Source organism: Macaca fascicularis, chromosome 7, assembly GCF_037993035.2.
Source record: "Macaca fascicularis isolate 582-1 chromosome 7, T2T-MFA8v1.1".
Lineage (NCBI taxonomy): Eukaryota > Metazoa > Chordata > Mammalia > Primates > Cercopithecidae > Macaca > Macaca fascicularis.
In genome coordinates this window covers 123046451-123065597 of record NC_088381.1, presented here as the reverse complement: position 1 = coordinate 123065597, position 19147 = coordinate 123046451, and the positions used below count along the sequence as shown (strand labels likewise).

At 40.9% G+C, this 19147-nt stretch overlaps 1 protein-coding gene across 6 annotated transcripts in view; it reads left to right on the top strand.

Annotated features, from left to right (window-relative positions):
• Positions 1-13296: 13296 nt before the first annotated feature.
• The window catches only part of DLGAP5 (DLG associated protein 5), a 42890-nt gene continuing 37039 nt past the window's right edge, over positions 13297-19147 (top strand). For all 6 annotated transcript variants that reach the window (XM_045396456.3, XM_073997431.1, XM_015453814.4 and 3 more), the window contains exons 1-2: positions 13297-13424; positions 15700-15938. In XM_045396456.3, the coding sequence (XP_045252391.2) occupies positions 15701-15938 (238 nt within the window). In that variant the 5' untranslated portion in view covers positions 13297-13424; position 15700. The remainder of the gene's footprint in view (positions 13425-15699; positions 15939-19147) is intronic.

Below are 19147 nucleotides of genomic sequence, written 5' to 3'. Positions count from 1 at the left end.
AAGTGTTGGGATTACATGCATGGGCCACCGTGCCTGGGAGTTTATCCATGTCAATGCATGCAGTTGTGGTTCTTTAATTCTTCTTTTGTATATTGTTCCAATATGTGATTGTGCCCATAATTTATTCATTCATTGTACTGTTGTGCTGCTGATGGTACAATTTTAACTTAAACTGACAATTTTTTTAATGTTTTAAATGTATAGAAATAAGCCCAAATAACTAGATCATGTGTAAAATGGGAATAATAAAAGAAAAAATAAAATAAAATAACTATAATAGTTTCATACCTATGCAGGAAAATTGCTAATATTTAGTACTCTCTAAAATTTGTTGTTGTTTTCAATAATAGGGAAATATTTAAGATGGCTTATATAAAATGGTTCTCATTTATAGTCATTTAATTTTTTTTTTTTTTTTTGAGACAGAGTCTTGCTCTGTCGCCCAGGCTGGACTGCAGTGGCAGGATCTCGGCTCACTGCAACCTCCGCCTCCTGGGTTGAAGCGATTCTAGTGCCTCAGCCTACCAACTAGCTGGGATTACAGGCAGGCGCCACCACGCCTGGCTAATTTTTGTATTTTTAGTGGAGACGGGGTTTCACCATGTTGGCCAGGCTGGTCTCAAACTCCTGACTCAAGTGATCCGCCCACCTTGGCCTCCCAAAGTGCTGGGATTGCAGGTGTGAACCACTGCGCCTGGCCTAAATTTTTATTGTTGTGCAACATACAAAGAATAAAATGAACAAATCTTAAGAATATAGCTTTATGAATTTTTACATATACACCTGTGCAATGTAGAATATTTCCAGCACCCTTTTAAGATGACTGTCTTACGACTCTTTATTTCCTGTTGCTACCTGCTAGAAAGCTGACTGCCCCCATTTTTGAACACATGTCTAATACTGGGCCGCACGATGTTGGTTTCTGGGCTTTTGGGTGCCACCATATGGTAAGCCTGCTGTACTGCAACAGATTTCCAAACTAAAAAGTAATAATACAGATTCTGATGTGGTTAACAATGAAAACAGAGGACCTAATATTTCCACTAAAAAAGAAAAAGACTTATCTTCCAAAAGGATAATTTAAGATCATGTACATAATGACATTACATGTTCACAGTTAAATTGATCATATAACTTTCTACTTGTATATTTAGCGTATAAAGAAAAAAAGATTGCAGCCTGGCATTGACAAGAGAATACTGATAGAGGCAGGAGGCAGAGAACTCTCCTAGGCAGATAGGGGAGGGTCCCTGGAGAACCCCCGACCTGCCAAGGTCATTGTGCACAGGGGGCCTGCTTAAACATGCCCGCTGAAGGGGTGGCCTGCCCTTCCACACCTGTGGGCGTTTCTCGTTAGGTGGAACGAGAGACTTGAGAAAAGAAATGAGACACAGAGACAAAGTATAGAGAAAAAAAGTGGGCCCAGGGGACTGGTGCTTAGCATACAGAGGACCCACGCCGGCACCTGTCTCTGAGTTCCCTCAGTATTTATTGATCATTATCTTTGCCATCTTAGAAAAAGGGAAGGGGCAGGATAATAGGATCATCATAGGGAGAAGGTCAGCAGTAAGACATGTGAATAAAGATCTCTGTGACATAAGTTTAAGGAAAAGTGCTGTGCCTTGATATGCATATGTAAACATCTCCATAAACCTTTTTAGTGCATGTAGAGCAGCACTGCGCTAGCAAGTCCCACCTTTCACCCTATGGTGGTTTTCTCCTTTCTCAGTAAACAGAACATACAATCGGGTTTTACACCGAGATGTTCCATTGCCCAGGGACGGGCAGGAGACAGATGCTTTTCTCTATCTCAACTGCCAAGAGGCCTTCTTTTCTCTAATACTAGTCCTCCTCAGCATAGACCCTTCACGGGTGTCAGGCTGGGGGACGGTTAGGTCTTTCCCTTCCCACGAGGCCATATTTCAGACTATCACATGGGGAGAAACCTTGGACAATACCTAGCTTTCCTAGGCAGAGGTCCCTGCAACCTTTGGCAGTGTACTCATCCCTGGGTACTTGAGATTAAGAGAATGGTGACGACTTTTAACCAGCAAGCTGCCTTCAGGCACTTCTTTAACAAAGCACACCCTGCACAGCCCAAAATCCTTTAAATCTTGAGTCACCACAGCACATGTCTCTTGCAAGGACAAGGTTGGGGGTAGGGTCACAGATTAACAGCATCTCAAATACAGAACAAAATGGAGTCTCTCATGTCTACTTCTTTCTATATAGACACAGTAACAGTCTGATCTTTCTTTTCCCCACAGCCCGCGATGAAAAATTCCATCCGTTAACACATCCGTAGAAAGGAAATAAATCAATGTGGAGCAGCTCAGACTAAGGACCAGCATGCGCACTGGAAGGATGGGGTGGAGCCACCAGGAATTGGTGCCCTATGCAAATAGGGAACCCAGCCCCATCAGCGGATGTAGAAGCAACTATACTCAACTGTGAAGGAAGACAACCAGCAACCTGCTTTCAAGACCCCTCTTTTTGCTGAGAGCTCTCCTTTTTGCTTAATAAATTCTATTCCACTCACTCTTTGATGTTCCCATGCCTAATTTTTCCTGGTCATGAGACAATAACTTGGATCTAGCTGAGCTAAGGAGTAAAAAATCCTGTATCAATAGGAATTTTATTTAAACACTGGATTTTTGTAAAAGTCATGGTGTTCAAGCCCAGCAGGCCAACTTTAATCTCTGAAATATGGTACAATCCAATGGTAATAAAAGCACAACATATTTCATAAACACTAGAAAGGTCAATGTTGATTCTTTGTGTAAGACTTTCCCCAAAAAGATATTATTTGGATTCAGTCTTGAAAAAAGAATAAGTGCGTATAAGGCAGTAAGAGCGAGGAATGACTCTTCAAGCAGAAGGAACATAATGACAAAGGTATGGGGAATGGAAACTTGACTTGTCCATAAGCAGAGAGAAAGCAGCTCAATGTGGTTAGAATATGGCCAACAGGAGAGTAACTACTAGGAAATAAAGCTTAAGAGGAAGATGGAGTCCAGATTACTACCGCCCTTCCATGAGCTGGAATTTGGGTATCATCCTGAAGAGCAGACAAGGGGGATCCTTTGACTTAAGAAGGAGTTGGTCAAAAGCAATGGAGAAAACTGTTCTTGGTGTTTTAAAAATGCAAAATCACTACTTTTTATGTGTTTAGAATAGACAGTATTGTTGTCTTTTGTAGCACTGGCTACCATCTGTCAGTATTATTTTCCTTTTTGCTTTGTGAAGAGAATGGGATAGTTAAATAGCTTCAGAAATCCACGAGTATCTTATTATTCTGTTTTAGACACAGCTTCAGCACTGGGTTTGCATCTCCCTTTATATATCATGGTCTACTATACAACAGCCTATGTTAATTTTCCTTGCATTTTAGGTTGGCAGATATTTCAAGTATTATCAGCCACTAGCTGTAAAATGTCTTGAGGCTGGTAATGTATAGAAAGTATGAGAATAGGCCGGATGGGCTGGCTCACGCCTGTAGCCCCATCACTTTGGGAGGCCAAGGTGAGTGGATTGCCTGAGCTCAGGAGTTCAAGATCAGCCTGGACAACATGGTGAAACCCCAACTCAAAAAAAGGAAGGAAGGAAGGAAGGAAGGAAGGAAGGAAGGGAGGGAGGGAGGGAGGGAGGGAGGGAGGGAGGGAGGGAGGGAGGGAGGGAGGGGAAGAAAATTACATGCAACTAGTTTATTCAAACCTTCGCACTTATTGATATATTTTTATTTTAAACTGTATCCCGACCGTAAATTACTATAATTCCCTTTAGAATTATGGCGACCTATAACAGCTACATAACAATAACAGTATATCTTAAATTGTACACTGAAATTTTTTAATGCTTATTAGGGACACATTATTCAAATAGGTCTTTCCAGTATTTTACATTTTCAGGATAGGGAAAAAAGAGAACCCAAGCATTGATAGCTTAATGAATATATATATATATATATATATATATATATATTTTTTTTTTTTTTTTTTTTTTTTTTTTGAGATGGAGTCTCACTATTTTACATAGGCTGGAGTGCAATGGCGCGATCTTGGCTCACTGCAACTTCTGCCTCCCCAGTTCAAGAGATTCTCCTGCCTCAGCCTCCGAGTAGCTGGGACTACAGGCGCCCACCACTACGCCCAGCCAGCTTAATGAATATTAAGGAAAAGTGTAAAAATGATTAAATGATTTAGTGTGCACATATGATGCATGTTGAAGACCCAGAGAGGGAAGAAATAAATGGATGGGCCACTAAATGAAGTTTTATTCTTATGGATGCAGAGCTTATTATTAAGAATCTCTCATAGGAAAGGTTCTAGGTCAAGCTGCAATAGACTATATGCACACGATTAATTCTATACCTCCCACAGCAACTTCAAGACAGTTTTTGTTTGTTTGTTTGTTTTGCTGTTTCTCCAAAATTTTCTTTTAATTTAAATTACAGGATCAGTCAGATATTCTGACAAGAAATTCACTTTTCCTCAGGAGAAAGAAAATGCTTTCAAGGTATTTTTAACGAATGTATACATCTCCACTTTTTTAAGGGTTAAAAATCACATTAAGTAACCAAGACAGGTTTTTTTTTTTTTTTAAAGCACAGACACATAACAGTGGAAAACAATTAGAGTATCATCAATATATCAGAAATGTTGATAACTATGTGGAAAGTAAAACACAGATAGGTTTGAATTTTCAGAAAAATCAACAGAGAGAAAATTGCATCTCAGAACACCAAAGACAAGCCAGGTTCTTTCCAAGAAAGCCTCAGATAAGCTCCAGGTTCAGCATTAGCAAATTCAAAGAGAGGAATGGGCTGTGGAGCAACCATCAGAGTAGTTCACTAAAGATGCTTCCTGGTGAGAGAACTGGGGCCTGAGAGAAAAATGAAAGCCAGACTTGGAATAATCACAGAATCTGGGCCAAAAAAAAAAAAAAAAAAAAAAAGAATTAAACTAATTAAACTAGAGGCCAGGCACAGTGGCTCACACCTGTAATCCCAGCACTTTGGGAGGCCAAGGCAGGCAGATCATTTGAGGTCAGGAATTCAAGACCAGCTCGGCCAACATGGTGAAACCCTGTCTCTACTAAAAATACAAGAAATTAGCCAGGTGTGGTGGTGTGGGCCTGTAGTCCCAGCTACTCAGGAGGCCGAGGCACGAGAATCGCTTGAATCCGCGAGGCGGAGGTTGCAGTGAGCTGAGATTGCGCCACTGCACTCCAGCCTGGGCAACAGAAGGAGACTCTATCTCAGAAAAAAAAAAAAAAAAAAAGAAAAGAAAAGAAAAGAAAGAAAGAAAAGAAAAGAAAAAAGCATTAAACTAGATAGTCATAATGAAGTTGTAGCATCTATACACCAAATAACATAGCATCAACACTCAAAGCAAAAACTGTAGGAGTTACAAGGAGAACTAGAAATACTCTAGAGGTAGACTTCAATTAACCCCCCTTAATCAATGTTACAGCAGTGGACAAAAAGTAAGTGAGAATACAGGAAAAAAAAAAAAAAGAGTAATATCTTCAAAGGTCTAAGGAAAAAATTTTTGGAAGTCAGCATTATTATTAACTAAGCATGAGGACAAAACAAAGACATTTGGGAAGTAAAAAAAATTACCATTCAAGCTCCCTATATGAAAAAGCATGACTTGAGGAAGTTCTTCAGCACAAAAGAAGGAATCTAAGGTATCAGGTTATGCGATTATGGTGGCAGCTAAGTAGAACCAGAAACAAATGAAGGAAAGATTTCAGCAGCAAAGTTTTAATGTCGTAAGATTAAGTTTCCTTCTAGCTTAGTCCAATCACAATATTTGTTTATAGTGAATAATACTTATGCAATCATATTATCATAAGTGCTAGCTATTGATTTTTCAATTTCAGGTATAACAATACCCAAATCACAGTATATTTAATAATTATATTAAAGAATCACATGAAAAATCTCAACGAATTCAAGTATGCAAGAAATATCACCTTATTTTTTACACTTCAACTTAATTTCTGTATCTAGGAAATATCCTCTTTCTCCCCATACCTCCCTCATAGGTCCGGCTTGATGGGAAATGTAATCACAGACATTTCTGGGGTTACTCTGCCCTCCCTTGGTCTGGTCAATGGCACACAGTTACAAAAGCATCAGAGAAAAGGGAGACCCTCCCATCATGAGTGATCTCTATACCCAGGTAACAGAGCCTTGATGAATGATTGTTTCCCATGCTGCAAGTCTCTGCTCTTTTGGGACTTTTGGGGCCCTATATGAGGCATGAGAGTTTTAGCTAAGCTGGGGAACCCTGTGCTAGGGTCCTTCCTTCCCCAGATATCTGACACATCTAACCCTTCTGAGCCTCCTCCTTGGAGCTCCACCATGGAGCAATGTTTGAATCCTGCATACCTTTTCACCACCACCCACCCTCATGGAATCTCTAGGGGAGAAGCTTCTCCCCACCTCCTGTATCTCCCAGTCACCACACTGCCTCCCTTCAATCCTGCACTCCTCAGTGAATTTAGTTTTACAGAAAACAAAATCCAGGAAAAATTGTACAGACTAATTCTGCTTTCCTCCGTGTCCCATACCTCCCTGATATGATAAAATTCAGAGGCTGTTACTTGCTTCAGTGGAGAAATGGAAAGGGAGAAATACAAATATCATAAATATTATTCAGACACATATTAATATAAGAAAAATTGAGAAGCAGATAGAAGAGAAGTAGAAAGGATAGTATTCTTATCTTTCATTGTGGTTATTCAATCCATGTTAAATTTGATAAATGAAGAATTAAACATTTAAATACATTGTTTAAAGTGAATAAAGCAACATTTAAACACATTGTTTAAAGTGAATAAAGCCACACACAGTGGCTCACACCTGTAATCTCAGTGCTTCGGGAGGCTGAGGCAGGATTGCTGGGGCCAGGAGTTCGAGACCAGCCCAGGCAACATAGTAAGACTCTGTCTTAACAAAAAAATTACAAATTAGCTGGGTGTGGTGGTACGTACCTGTAGTCCCAGCTACTTAGGAGGCTGAGTTGGAAGGATCACTTGAGCCCAGGAGTTTGAGGCTGCAGTGAGCCATGACTGTGCCACTGTACTTCAGCCTGGGTGACAAAGCTAGACCTGTCTCTGAAAAAAAAAAAAGAAGAAGAAGAAGAAAAATATAAACTATAAATAAGTCCAGAGGTGGAGGGGTAGGTAGGTCATGATAAATTCTTAATCTTTCATAGTAGAAAATCAATAGATTTTGTGTAAACTTGATAAAACTTGAAGTAGATAAGTATGGTTAAACTAAAAGCAGAAACTTAACAGGGGTGATTTCTGGGAAGTGAATTCAGGATTGGGGAGGACATGGTTGAGCAGAGGAGGAAGATTTTATTTTTCACTTCGAGTTTTTTATCCTTATCTTTATATTATGCAAATGTGATCCTTTTCTAACAAAAATTAGTTTAATTAAAAATAAACAACACTACCTCCTTTCCAACACACTACCTCATAAATATTTATAAGATATAGTTAATAAAGATTTCATGTTAAAATATGCCCGTGGGCACTAGATCTTGGCTTTTGTGAAACAGAGTAGCAAACATAAGAAGCCATGTTTGCTTGCCAGCATAATTTTGCAGCTCTCCAAAGAATGCCTTAAAGATGATAAACAGGATAGAGCACATAGCTCCCCAGTCTCTCGCCTGAGATACTACACTCCTTCAAAGATAAATGACCTTGGTCCTTGCCTTTTCTGACACATAAGACAAAGCCTGCCAAGGTTGCAAGATTATGCGCCTGCAAACTGGAACCAAAGGTACTCTTGCACTCAAGCTTTACTGCAATTTTTTTTTTACACTGTATCTTCACTGCTTGTATAAAAACTGAACTGAAATGCTGTATTGGAGTAGTATGACAGACATTCTCCAGGAAACTCTCCCGGGTTGTAATCCTCAGTAAGACTTCTGAATAAAACTGACTTTAACTCTTTAAGGGTCTGACTTGTCTTAATTTTACAATTTTAAAATTTGTTATTAAATTCCTTTCCATATTATAAGCATCTGCTAAAATGTTCGCATTTTAAACAAATCCTTAGCTTTATACAGATGAACAAGTAATTTACCCAAGAAGAAACACTTGCAAAATAACTAGAAGGAAACAGTAACAAAAAATAACTAGTGACAAAACAATATATATATTGTTATGTCACTTCTTTTTTTTTTTTTTTTTTGAGACAGGTCTCACTCTGTCATTCGTGCTGGATCACTGCAGCCTCCATCTCCTGGGCTCAAGTGATTCTCCCACCACCACACCTGGCTAAATTTTAATTTTCATAGAGATGGGAGTCTCACAACATTGCCCAGGCTGGTCTTGAACTCCTGGGCTCAAGTGATCCTCCTGCCTCAGCCTCCCAAGGTTCTGTGATTACAAGTATGAGCCACTGTACTTGGCCTGAAGAAGCAATAGTAACGAGCAAGAACCACTGTTTAAAGCGGGAGCTGCAGTTAAAAACCAGTTACTATAGCAGCACTGCTGACTCTGCAATGCCCTGTTTCATTAGATTATGATTGGATTAATATGTATATATTAGATTCATTCTGTAGAACTTTTGTGTAAAGTTACTTTTTTTTATATAGCATGTATTCCCACGGGGAGAAAAAAACGCAAGCCCAAGGATTTTCACACTCAAAAAGGAGCATTCTAACTTTACCAATGCGCCTCCTAAGTCATTTCATTTCCCTATTCAAAGCTGCAAGAAAATGTCATCAAATAGTCAATACAAATGCTCTTTGCATGCTCAACAGTAAAGAACTGTATGCTTGTATTGAAATATGCTGGCACACAGCACTCCATTTACTCCTATTTTATTGAGCAATATTACTGATCATAAAACTTGGATGTTGTGTTGTTAAACAATGCTATAACTACAAAATATATTAGGTGCATATCGAAAAACTAGGAAAATATGTAATCATAAGAAGAGGAAAATATAAATGATAAAATTATACTCTCTGGATCTAAGAATTAATCCAATATTTTTTATTTGTCTACTTTCCTTGTGTGATCTTGAGTAGGTTACTTTAAGGCAAGTTTCTTGCCAGGCTTGGTGGTGTGCACCTGTAGTCCCAGCTACTCTGGAGGCCGAGGCAGGAGAATCACTTGAACCCAGGAGGGGGAGGTTGCAGTGAGCCGAGATCATGCCATTACACTGCAGCCTGGGTGACAGAGCAAGACTCTGTCTCAAACAATAAATTAAAAAATATAAATAAATAAATAAATGACTTGTGAATACTGCCACCATTCCAGACAGCAGCAGAATCCTCTTCTGGGAATAATTATTTGGGGATTTTTATGGAGCATACAATTCACTGGCATCCTAATGAAACTGTACTCATTTTTAAAATGTTTAGTATACAGTATAAAAGACTGCTAAGATTTGAAAGATTTAAAATTGTACATTGTTCAGAGATTATCAGTGTTCGTTAAAATGTCACTAATTTTATGTTTGTCATTAATATTAGGCATTCAATAAGCAATTGCTAGTTGGCTGATCATGCGACTGCTCAGGTAACAGAGTTGATTAACAGTGAATGGCGTTATCATGGCTCCTGTGGACTTGAAACAAAAAAATTGCTTACAACTTCACCATTAGAACTGTGTGAGGGCAGGAACTGTATCTTCTTCAATTGTGCTTAAATACAGCATTTGGTACGTAGTAGGGCTCAATGCATGTTGAATTAAGCTCTATAGAATGATTTAAATGATTTAACCACTTATCTAAGTTTCACAGGTTCTCTAATTTTAAAAATACAAGTAAATAAAATACAAATTAATGCTACTTGGAAAAATGCTGATTTTAGCACTGTGGCAGGAAAACATATAAAAGATGAGTTATGAGCCTCTTCTTTATATGGTATCAAAGAGTAAGGAAGTGCTAAATCAAATAAACAGAGACAAAAAAACCTGTACAATGATGGGAATATGTCAAAGTGATAGAGGAACAAACGGAAAGAGCTGCCAATGGCTGTAGCTGGAACAATTTGAGCAATAAAATAAAGTAGTATGGGAGTATAACCCAAAGTATAAAATAAATATTCTAAGACTCCATCGTGATATAGGCAAATGATTAAATAAATAAGTAATGAGGGGAAAGGAAGTAAGAGATTGGAAAGTCCAGATTGTGAAGACTATAATAAATACTTAATTTTTCAATGCTCAGACACCAATGAACATCTACAAGCTTTACCAATGAACATCTACAAGCATTAACACCATCCAGGAAACATGATCTCACGAAATGAACTAAATAAGGAACCAGGGACCAACCCTGGAGAAACATAGATACATGAACTTTCTATCCTATTTCGTATATCTATGAAAGTTCATAGATATATGAACTTTCAGGCAGAGAATTCAAAGCAGCTGTTTTGAGGAAACTCAAAGAAATTCAATATAACACAGAAAAGGAATTCAGAATTCTATCAGATAAATTTAACAAAGAAGCTGAAATAATTTAAAAGCAGCAGAAATTCTAGGGTCAAAAAATATAACTGAAGGCCGGGCGCGGTGGCTCACGCCTGTAATCCCAGCACTTTGGGAGGCCAAGGCGGGCGGATCACAAGGTCAGGAGATCGAGACCACGGTGAAACCCCGTCTCTACTAAAAATACAAAAAAATTAGCGGGGCGCAGTTGTGGGCGCCTGTAGTCCCAGCTACTCGGGAGGCTGAGGCAGGAGAATGGCGTGAACCCGGGAGGCGGAGCTTGCAGTGAGCCGAGATCGCGCCACTGCACTCCAGCCTGGGCGACAGAGCCAGACCCCATCTCAAAAAAATATATATATATATATATAACTGACATGCTGAAGAATGCATCCAAGTTTCTTAATGGCAGAATAGTTTTGTTTCTGTTTTGTTGTTGTTGTTGTTGTTTGAGACAGGGTCCCACTTTTTTGTCCAGGCTAGGGTACAGTGGTGCCATCATAGCTCACGATAACCTCAAACTCCTGGGCTCCAGTGATGTTCCCACTTCAGCCTCCCAAGTAGTGAGACTAGAGATGTGTGCCACCATGCCCAGCTAATATTTTATTATTATTTGGTAGAGATAGGGTCTTGCTATGTTGCCAGTGCTGGACTTGAACTCCTAGACTCAAGTGATTCTCCTCCCATCTTGGTCTCCCAAAGTGCTGAAATTATGAGCCACCATTCTCAGCCTCTTTTTTTTTTTTTTTTTTTTTTTTTTTTTTTTTTGAGACTGAGTCTTGCTCTGTCACCCAGGCCAGGCCAGAGTGGAATGGTGCGATCTCAGCTCACTGCAACCTCCACCTCCTGGATTCAACTGATTCTCCTGCCTCAGCCTCCTGAGTAGCTGGGACTACAGGTGTGTGCCACCACGCCCGGCTAATTTTTGTATTTTTAGCAGAGACGGGGTTTCACCATAGTGGCCAGGCTGGTCTTGATCTCTTGACCTTGTGATCCACCCGCCTCAACCTCCCAAAGTGCTGGGATTACAAGCGTGAGCCACAGTGCCTGACTAGAAGGGTGAACATTAAAGACTGACAACCCCACATGCTAGAAAGCATGTGAAACAAGTGGAACTCTTATACGTGACTGGTGGGAATTGTAAAATGGTACAACCACTTTGGAAAACTGCTTGGCAATTCCTTATAAAGTTAGACATACCCATAGCCAAGGGTGACAGCACCCGCTTATAGTCCCAGCTATTCAAGAGGCCAAGGCTGCAGTGAGTTATGATTGTGCCACTGTATAGCCTGGGGGACAGAGAGACCTTGCTTCTTAAAAAAAAAAAAAAAAAAAAAAAAATTAAGTTAAACATACCCAGAACGACCCAGAAATTCCACTCCTGTATTTCCTCAAGGAAAATAAAACATGCCCACAAGGACTTGTTCAAGAATGGTTATAGCAACTTTGCTCATAATAGCCAAAAATTGAAAGCAATACATATCAATCAACTGGCGAATGCATAAAGTATTCAATGGAATGCCTCTCAATAACAAACACTACTAACTTCTGGTTCACGCAGACCCAACAGAGTACCTATCACCTTCATTTTTATAGTGTCAGAAATAAGAGGAGTGGTTGCTGATGCGGTGGGAGATGGACTGGAAAGAAACAGGCCACTCTTCTGAGTGATGGAAATGCTCTACGTCCTGATTGGGTGGTAGTTACACAGCTGTGTACATTTACCAAAACTCATCAAATTGTCCACTGGGGGGAAAAAAACTATTATTTTTTATTTTTATTTTTATTTTTTTTTTGAGACAGAGTCTCGCTCTGTCGCCCAGGCTGGAGTGCCATGGTGCGATCTCCGCTCACTGCAAGCTCTGTCTCCCAGGGTCACGCCATTCTCCTGCCTCAGCCTCCCGAGTAGCAGGGACTACAGGCGCCCGCCACCACGCCCGGCTAATTTTTTGTATTTTTAGTAGAGACGGGGTTTCACCGTGTTAGCCAGGATGGTCTCGATCTCCTGACCTTGTGATCTGCCAGCCTCGGCCTCTCAAAGTGCTGGGATTGCAGGCGTGAGCCACTGCGCCCGGCAAAAAACTATTATTTTCACTGTACGAAAACTTCACCTCAACAAAAAACAAACTAGAAAAGAAAAAAAAGGGGGGAGGGGCTAGCGACGTTGAAAAGTAACACTAAACGATGTAAGTTTTTAATAATTGGGGTAAGCCTTTTTTAAAAAACCTATAGTAAAGAAAACATTTCAAGAAGGTCTGCTGGGTTCCGTGACTAAACAAAGATATTAAAAAGCCCTGAATCCAGTTTGGGCAACGTAGTGAAGCCCTGTCTCTACAGAATTTTTTTAAAGTTAGCCAGGCGTGGTGGTGCGCGCCTATAGTCCCAGCTACTCGGGAGGCTGAGGTGGGAGGATGGTTTGAATCCAGTAGGTCGAGGCAGCAGTGAGCAGTGAGCAGTGGTCGGCGCCCACTGCACTCCAGCCTGAGCGAGACTGATACCTTGTCTCAAAAAACAAAAACAAAACCAAAAAAAGCCGCAGGAGTTCTGGGGGAGATTTCCCGCAGCCCAGTTTCGCCAGGGGCCCAGCATCACCCCCTGGGCTCCGCCGCCCACTCCTGCCCTTCACCTGAGGTGAGCGCCCTCACCGCTCCACCCCTTCTCATCCCGCGTCGCCGTCCCGCCTATTTTCCCTCTCACACCCATCTTTTGAACCGTCCCTTCACCTTTCAATCAATTCAAATATCGCAAGGAGCAAACCAATCGCAAGCCTAGTTGAGTGGAAGGGGCGGGATCTTCCACGGAAGTGTTGGTTAAAGCCCCTCCAATCAGCGGCTCCGTGCGGAAAGTTTGAATTTCGTGGAGGCTCGGGTTGTGAGGGTTCCTGCTTCGGAGTCGGCGGTGGTCGTCCAGAACGAGTGTTTTTTACTTTTTGTTTGGTTGAGGTTTCACGCTAGAAGGTGCCTCAGGTAGGTGGGTGCTGAAGAGCTGGACGGAGAACGCTGGCCCGCTTCCGTTGAAGGTCTAGAAGGGTCTGAGGACCGGGGACTGCGAGCGTCGGAGCCAGTCAGAGGCAGGCTCCTTTAGGAGGGTGTTACCTGCTCTTCCTGAAGCTGATAACGCGAACCTTTAGAAGAGTCCGTATGTTTGTCGTGACCTCTGTAGAAGTCAATGTTTCACCACCGGGGCGTAATTGGCCTTTGGGGTGAAACTGTTCTTCACTAGCTCCGACATTAAATTTCCGTAGCTCTTCCCAGGTCCCATGGCAACTAAAAACGCCCGGTTGAGAACCTCTAGTCAAGCAAGATTAACGCATTCTAGACTTTCAAGCTGGAGGAAACGCCACTCAGCCAAACAAAATTTAGGTGTGTGTGAAGAGTCAGGGTGCCTGGCTTGGAATCCCGGCTTCACCACCTTTTAGATATGCTGATGTGAGCTGTTAATTGACCTCATCTGTATGAGAGCGATAATAGTAACTATCTTTCAGGGTTATTCTGATAATTATACCTTTAATGTTGTCCTCGCTCGCTCTTTCTCTTGCTGTGGATAGTGCTGGCCTGTATTTAATACATAAGTCTTAATTTTTCTTCAATCTTCAGCGAATTAATGCTGCAGGAGATAAATAGTGGAAAAGAGTTCTTTATGAAAAGCACAGTCCATTGTCACTTTCCTTGGGTCTTAGAGGAGAATGTTATTAGCGTGCAGGTCAGATTCTCATTTTTTATATTTTGTCGATTGCTAAGAATCATGTAACAATTTATTGCATTACTTGTGCCAATTTTCCTATTGTCTGGAGTTTTCTAGTGGATTTAGTTAATTCTTGTTAAAGAGTATACCATAGTGTGCCTATCACAGAGCCTCCCCCCTTACCTTTTTTTTGTTTTTTGTTTTTTAACTGCCAAGACTTCTGAGAATCAGTATCCTTTCTCCAGTTTGGCTTGGTAGTTCTCTATACCAGCTACCCAGGTGACCCCCTCAAACTTTCCAGTTTTCTTTGTTCCCAGTTGGACCCACTGGCATCGTCTTTATTGTCCTCTTTTGTTTTGCTTGAATACATTCTCAAAGATCTTTCCAAGAAAAAGGCATGTGCCAAGTAAACTATATGATTTCGTGCGTGTGTATGTCTGTGTGTGTATGTGTGTATGGCTTTTCTTTCTTAAAATTTATAGAGATGGAGTCGTGTTATGTTGCCCAGGCTGGTCTCAAACTCCTGGGCTCAAGCAATCCTCCTACCTTGGCCTCCCAAAGTGGTAGGATTATAGGCCTAAGCCACCCTGCCAGCCTAAACTGTATGATTTCTTGTATGGATGAAAATAATGGAGCAAACTGATAGGGTTATTGTGAACTATGTATTTCGTCTTGTTCTGTTTTCTGGTAAACTACTACTAAAATCCTTGGAGTCTTCTAAGTGGTATCTTTTTGTATGCTAATGATTGACTGATAGCTGGATGCCTCTCAGTAGCTTCTGGATTGAGGCTGGTCACTAGACAGACCAAGGCAGGATTACAGAGTTGGGATTTTCAGCCCCACCTCACAACCTCTGGGGAGGGGAGAGGAGCTGAAGGTTGACTTGATCACCAGTGGCCAATGATTTAATCACTCATGCTTATGTAATGAAGCTGCCATAGAAACCACAAAAAAAAAAAACACCTGTGTTTGGAGAGCTTCTTAGGTGAACACATGAAGGTTCCTAAACGGTGGTGCTACCTGAGAGAGCATGGAAGCTCCTTGTTCCTTTCCACATACTTTGCCCTGTGCCTCTCTATCCAACTCTATCTGTATCTGGCTGCCTATTGATTATCTCTACATGACTAATAGGTACCTGATGTGGGGTTTTTGTTTGTTTTTTTTGGCTTTAGAGGAAATGTTAGACTACCTGCATTCGTCGTCATGGGTAAGGAAACCATTCTGTACATGGTCCTTCACTTAACCTATTTTCACCTTTAGTTCACGCTTTTCTTTTTGCAGTGTTCTCTAAGCCCAGAGCCTCTTTTATTCTGGACTATAGCTTCCTGGCTTTCTCTTCATCGGTCAAGCAAGTTCCTATTTAAAACCCCCCAAATAGGTAGCTTCTTATGCTCTGATAATCATCTTCCCACTTTTCAGTGTTACATATTTCTTTCATTGCACATTTTATATTTTTATTTCAGAAGGCCCTGAAGTGGGACAGGAGATGAACTATAATCTTAATTTTTTAAATAATGAAAATTCATGTAAGTTGGGTTTTGTCCTTTTCCTTGACAGGATGTCTTCATCACATTTTGCCAGTCGACACAGGAAGGATTTAAGTACTGAAATGATTAGAACTAAAATTGCTCATAGGAAATCACTGTCTCAGAAAGAAAACAGGCATAAGGAATACGAACGAAATAGACACTTTGGTTTGAAAGATGTAAACATTCCAACCTTGGAAGGTAGAATTCTTGTTGAATTAGATGAGACTTCTCAAGAGCTTATTCCAGAAAAGGCCATCGTTAAGCCAAGTAAGTAAAGGTCTGTTGTAATTTTAAGTACTTTGAAGAGTGAATAATAGTTGGTTTAATGCCTGTGTGAGTAAAAAACCCTGGCCAGAAGAATTTTGAAATATCATTCTATAAATAACTTTTCTTTTTTGGTCTTTTATCTTTTTTTCTTTCTTTCTTTCTTTTTTTTTTTTTTTATTACAAGAGACAGGGTCTCACTGTCACCTGGGCAGGAATGCAGTGGCGTACTCACTGTAACCTCAAATTCCTGGGCTCAAGGAATTCTCTTGCCTCAGCCTCCCAAAGCGTAGGGATTACAGGCATGAACCACCACGCCTGGCCCCTTAACCTGTTTTCTGCAACTAACTACTGTCTTTAAGGCAAAGCCATTTACCTATGGAGTATTATAACACTTTATCTATATTGCCTCATAGAAATCCTAAAGTTCTTATGGAGCTTGGGTAGGGTAAGTGTTAATAAGATAAACTGATAAGCAATGTAAATATAGAATAATTAAAGTATCCATGAAATGAGAGTACTTTGTCAATGGAAACATTACTAAGAAGAGCAAAGAATCCATCCTTGCAGCTTGCCCAGAAGGATTGGGACCATTAGGATGGAGGGAACCAACTAAAGAAGAAAGGAATAATCTCAGAAAAAGATGAAAATAGAGCATCTTAGAAGGCAAAGGATGCTACAGAGAAGAGAAAGGGAACTGAGAAATGACTTGTGTTTAGTCAGGAGTCACCCTACTCCTATTTGTTGTGTTCATATAGCAGGCATTAGGAGCTAGATGGCATTGAATAACGCTAGGATAAATGGGGAATGGCAGAAAGAACCAAACATTTTTTATTTGAGAAAGGGTGGTAGTGTTACCTCCTAAGTCATCTTCTTGCCTTTACTCTTGTCCTCTCAAATGCTCCATTTCTTAACCAAAAATATTTCAAATAAAAGTCAGTCAGTATGACTTTTGTCAGTATGACTACTGTCAGTATGCTTGAACTATGTCAGTATGCTATTAAAATATCCTTTATTTCCCATTTGCAAAGGCTTAGAGATAGGAGTGTGCCTGATATGTTTTAGTGAATGCAAGTAGGTAACTGGGTATAAAAGAATGAGCAAGGGTGATAGATTGCATAGAATCCTAAGGACCATCATTATAAGGACATTGACTTTTACTCTGAAATGAGAAGCCATTAATGAGTGTTTATGTAATCTGATTTATATTTTAAAAGGATCACTTTGGGCCGGGCGCGGTGGCTCAAGCCTGTAATCCCAGCACTTTGGGAGGCCGAGACGGGCGGATCACGAGGTCAGGAGATCGAGACCATCCTGGCTAACACGGTGAAACCCCGTCTCTACTAAAAAATACAAAAAACTAGCCGGGCGAGGTGGCGGGCGCCTGTAGTCCCAGCTACTCGGGAGGCTGAGGCAGGAGAATGGTCTAAACCCGGAAGGCGGAGCTTGCAGTGAGCTGAGATCCGGCCACTGCACCCCAGCCTGGGCGACAGAGCAAGACTCCGTCTCAAAAAAAAAAAAAAAAAAAAAAAAAAGGGATCACTTTGGAGTCAGGCCTGTAGCCCTAGCTACTCCAGAGGCTGAGGCAGGAAATCTGGAGCTCAGGAGTTTGAAGCTTAGTGTGCTACGATGGTGCCTGTGAAAGGCCACTGCACTCTGGCCTGGGCAACACATGGAGATCCTGTCCCCTAAAAAAATAAAAATAAGAAAAAAAAGGATCAGATCGGGCGCGGTGGCTCATGCCTGTAATCCCAGCACTTTGGGAGGCCGAGGCGGGTGGATCATGAGGTCAGGAGTTCAAGACCAGCCTGACCAACATGGTGAAACCCTGTCTCTACTAAAAATACAAAAATTAGCTGGGTGTGGTGACATGCACCTGTAATCCTAGCTACTCAGGAGGCTGAGGCAGGAGAATCGCTTGAACCCGGGAGGTGGAGGTTGCAGTGAACTGAGATCACACTATTGTACTCCAGCCTGGGTGACAGAGTGAGACTCCATCTCAAAAAAAAAAGGATCACTTTGGCTGCTGTGTTGAGAATAGATTGTAGGGTAGTATGTATGACATCAGGGAGAGCAGTAAGTAGACTATTGCAATAATTTAGTTGATATTAAGTATTAAAAGACAAGGGGCTGGTCGTGGTGGCTTATACCTGTAATCCCAGTTCTTTGGGAGGCTGAGGCCCGTGGATCATGAGGTCAAGATATCAACACCATCCTAGCCAACCTGGTGAAACCTCATCTCTACTAAAAATACAAAAATCAGCTGGGCATGGTGGTATGCACCTGTAGTCTCAGCTACTTGGGAGGCTAAGGTAGGAGAATCACCTGAACCCAGGAGGTGGAGGTTGCAGTGAGCCGAGATCATGCCACTGCACTCCAGCTTGGTGACGGAGCAAGACTCTGTCTCGAAAAAGAAGAAAAAGGGAAAACTAGTAAAGAACCAAGAAACAGTGCAAAGTAATGTAAGAGGATAACCAGAAGAACATGCTATCCTAGAAACCGAATAGAAAAGTGCATATCAAGGAGAGACCAATTAACTATGTTAGTCAGTACTGCTTGTTAGATCAAGTATAATAGAGGTGAGAATTTGGACTTCACCACTGTGGAGGTCACTGGTGATCTTGAATAGTTTTGGTGGAGTGAGATTCAGGGAGTGAAAGTCAGATTGGAATGGGTGAGTATAATCAAACCTTTAGATATAATTTATAGTCTATAGAAAACATGGGGCCTAGAGGAATGAGTAAATAAACAAATATAGCTTGCAAGGACATTCAGTAGGAAAACTGACTACCTTTTGTCAGTAAGACAAAATCTGTTTTGTCAGACAGATCTGTTTTAGATGAAGAGATTTAAAAAGACATCCAAATAAAATGCGTTGATCTTGGTTCTTGATTTAAATAAATAGATGGTTTAAAAGACCTCTTTGAAACAAACAGAGAAGTTTAAATCTGGATCCTGTAATAGATAACAAGGAATTACTGCTGATTTTGTTAAGTGTGATGATGATATTGTGGCTGTGAAAGGAAATGTCTTCATTTTATTTTTTTATTTGTTTTATTTTTTGAGACGGAGTTTTGCTCTTCTTGCTCAGGCTGGAGTGCAGTGGTGTGATCTCAGCTCACCGCAACCTCTGCCTCCAGGTTTCAAGTGATTCTCCTGCCTCAGCCTTCCTGAGTAGCTGGGATTACAGGCATGCACCATCACGCTTGGCT